The sequence below is a fragment of the Trypanosoma grayi genome, assembly GCF_000691245.1.
Source record: "Trypanosoma grayi strain ANR4 Tgr_402_V1, whole genome shotgun sequence".
Lineage (NCBI taxonomy): Eukaryota > Euglenozoa > Kinetoplastea > Trypanosomatida > Trypanosomatidae > Trypanosoma > Trypanosoma grayi.
Window position 1 is genome coordinate 1,306 of NW_008826021.1, and position 3,263 is coordinate 4,568.

The following is a 3,263-nucleotide window of genomic DNA, read 5'->3' on the forward strand; positions in this document are numbered from 1 at the left end:
TGCTTGCCTTGTTCGTACCACGGCGGGTCTTGTCCCATGCACCTTTGTTTGGTTGTGTATTCGCGTGTCGTGGTTCTCTGCCACAATTTGTGCTTTCGTTTGTTTGTTTGTTTGTCGTCGCTGCTGCTGTTGTTGTTGCTACTTCGAGTAGCGGACGCGGCGTGTGTTTTGCCCGCCACCCAACGCGCCGCTTCGCAAAAATACCAAAACATCAGCGTCAGTGGATGTGTGGCGATAGTGAGAGGGGGCACCGCAGGAGGAGAGAGAGCAGCAGCAGCAGCAGCAGCTCACACTGCAGCAGTGGAGTGCGGAGGGTCGAAGGGGAAATGAAAAGATGGGACAAATCGCGATGCACAAGAGAAAAGAAATAGCTATAAATAATAATAAAAAAAAAACAAATAGCTGTGTCGGCACCAATGAATAAGCGTGAACACAGAGAAGAAACCACAAACAAAAAACACGCACACACATACACAAAAATAAAAAGAGAAAAACCAGCAAAAGCCCAAGCAAGCAAAAGATGAAAGCGAAAAAACACAAAGGGACAGCTGAGAGAGGGACGAAACAAGAGGAGTAAGCGCAGGAGGGTCAAAACAGCAAGGCTGTATTCATGGTGCTAAAATACCTTGTATCGTTAAACACTTGTTTCATATATATATTTTTTTTTTTTGCTTTGTTGTTGTTGTTTTTTTGCTTCTGTTTGCCTTCTTGTTCTTTCATTCGGTTTCCCATCCCCCTTCCCTCGTCAGACCCCTTTCCCACCCCTCACCTCCGTGTGTGTGTGTTTTCTTTGTTTTGTTGTTGTTGTTGTTTAAGCTAGCCATCGTTGTTTTGTTTCCTGGTGGGGTTATTAACTATGTCGCTACCCACCCCCAGACACACAGACACACGGAAGCTTGTTCCTTTGTGTTAAGGCTTCGCCCCTCACATCGCCTCTTTTCTTTTTTCTCGTTGAATGGTCGCCCTATTTTTTTTGCCTCTCATCAGTTCATCGTGTCTACCTACGGAGTGTTGTTTCACCTCCTCGTCGGATTACGCATTTGCTTGCCTTCACCCTGTTGTATCCCTACCTTGGTGCTTGGATGTTCATTCCTCTTGCTGGTAGCGATCCAGGACGCACTGCAGTGCCACTTCATGCGCAGCCCTCCAAGCCCTTTTATACCCTGGAAGGTGTCGATACTGCTGCAACGGTCGAACGCTTCGTGGCCCGTTGCTCTCCATCATCAACGAGCAGAACGTTCTGTGTTGATCCTCGTTGTGGCCATTCTGATAATGGCCGTTGGGCGGTGCGTGGATGTTGTTGGCACTTTCTAACTCAATGGCTGTCGACAACATTCTACTTGACATGCCTCGTGTTACCGAGGCCGTTGTGGCATCCAATCTGCGTGTCATGTGAGCATCGATACGTTGTCTATATAAGACGCGGGCACCATCCGATGGCAGTGGCCGTGGTGGTGGCGGCGGTGGCGGCGGTGGTGGCGATAGTGAGGGTGGCACCTGCGGCATCGGCAGCAGAGTTGGCTGCAGAGGAACGGGCCCAATAGCAGATCCAGGGCGCTGCGGCGATGCGAGATAAATGACGGCAGGTACAGGTGGTGGTAACATCGGCCCCACCATGGCGCTACTTGCTCCTGTACGGTATGACTGGCCTGTCTCCACGACACGCTGGGTTGATGTGGGTTCGTTGTGTGGGTCAATGGGGTTTTGTGCTGGTGCGTTTGCAGGTCGGGGCGGCAGGCTTTTGTGTGATTGCGTTTCTTCCTGAGATGCATAGACGCGTTCCGGTCCAGCCTGTTCCGCTTGTCGTTGCCGCTGCCTGGAAGAAGACAGCTGTTGTCGCTGGCGACGTCGTCCCCCAGCCCAAAAGAACAGCTTCTCGGCATCACAGCTCGAATCCATAGCCGGTAGTGTTAACTCCTCGGGCGTGGGCACGTGTACATCGTTCCCATCCCCTGCACACAAATCATCGACAGGGGGTTTACCTGCGTTCAAAGGAGGAATAGATGACTTGCGGTCGAGAGGCGCATCACTCACGCCTCCCCTGGTGGTGTTAAGCTGCTTTACCAGCTCCTCTGCGGTGGGAGCACCTCCACCTAACTCTGCAGGAGCGTCGTGATGTTGTGAAGTCTGCTGGACGCATGCCTGTGGCGCGACCTCGCTCTTGCTGCTGCCACAACCGTCCTTTCCCGGGGTGGTCGAGTTGACATCATTGGATACAGATAAGGGCTGTGTCTGTATCTGCGGCAGTGACGGTGGCTTTTTCAGTTTGTTTTTTTTCTTTGAATGGGAGTCCGCTGTCAGGGAATCGAAAGCACCCTTCTCTGCCTCTGTTGGCTGGGTCTCGTGATCATCTTCTATTCCTGCATTTACCATCCTAATGTCCGGCGCACACCTTCGATTTCTGGTGATCCGCCGTGTCTCCTGCTACCACGCCACTGCTCTGGCCCGCACTCCCCAAATGCAGAAGAGGCCAGAAACACCTGGCTTTTCGTCTTAGTGATATATATATATATATATATATCCCTTTCTGTTCGTGAAAGCTGCGTTGCCCTGTTTTGTTTTGTTTTGTTTTGTTTTTCGTTTCCACACGACACAGCAACACAATCACTCCTTTGCAGTGCGTATGTGTGTGTGTGTCTTGCTTCTCACACGCGGCTGAGCGGCGGTCAGTGGCGATATGGTGTGAAAGCGGTGCAGCAATGATGGCAAATCAAAACACTAACACATGTGGAAAGAGAGAGCAAGAGGAAGAAATAGAAGCACGCGCAGTTACAATCGCACCCCCTCACAGGCGTGAGACCTTGTCCCTCACATATTCGACTCCTGCATCTCCGGCAGCTGCGTATGTATATAGATATGTTGGGGAGCCCCTGCACAGTATTCTCTTGGGTGCCAGGGATGGATCGACAAGAAAAGCGAGACGTCTGTGGGAAGCTCCGCGAGAGGCGCAAACGCAACAGAGAGAGTCCACGGCCAAAACGGCACACAGCAAAGCAAGCAGAAGCGAAACCCATGTTGAAATTAAACAGTCATGACAATGAAAAAAAAAAACTAATTCAGGCTCCATCTGAAGACAAAGGGGAAAGAAGGGTCCTGCAATTCAATGCGCAAGTGATGTGATACGTGGCCAATAAAAACAACAGAAAAAAGACCTAGAAGGTGAAAAAGATACTTCGTTTCGTTTCCCCGCTCTCTTCCTTCTGCATTTCCCTGTAGCTCCCCCCTCTACGGGTGTCTGTGCGTGGCGTGTCGGGGAGGAAGAA

At 51.0% G+C, this 3,263-nt stretch overlaps 1 protein-coding gene across 1 annotated transcript; it reads right to left on the reverse strand.

The window, feature by feature from the left end:
* Positions 1-1,086: 1,086 nt before the first annotated feature.
* On the reverse strand, positions 1,087-2,373 carry DQ04_04021000 (hypothetical protein; the record flags this gene model as incomplete). Its single annotated transcript, XM_009313268.1, has 1 exon — positions 1,087-2,373. One exon carries the CDS (start codon positions 2,371-2,373, stop codon positions 1,087-1,089), a length of 1,287 nt encoding a protein of 428 aa, XP_009311543.1.
* Positions 2,374-3,263: the final 890 nt, after the last annotated feature.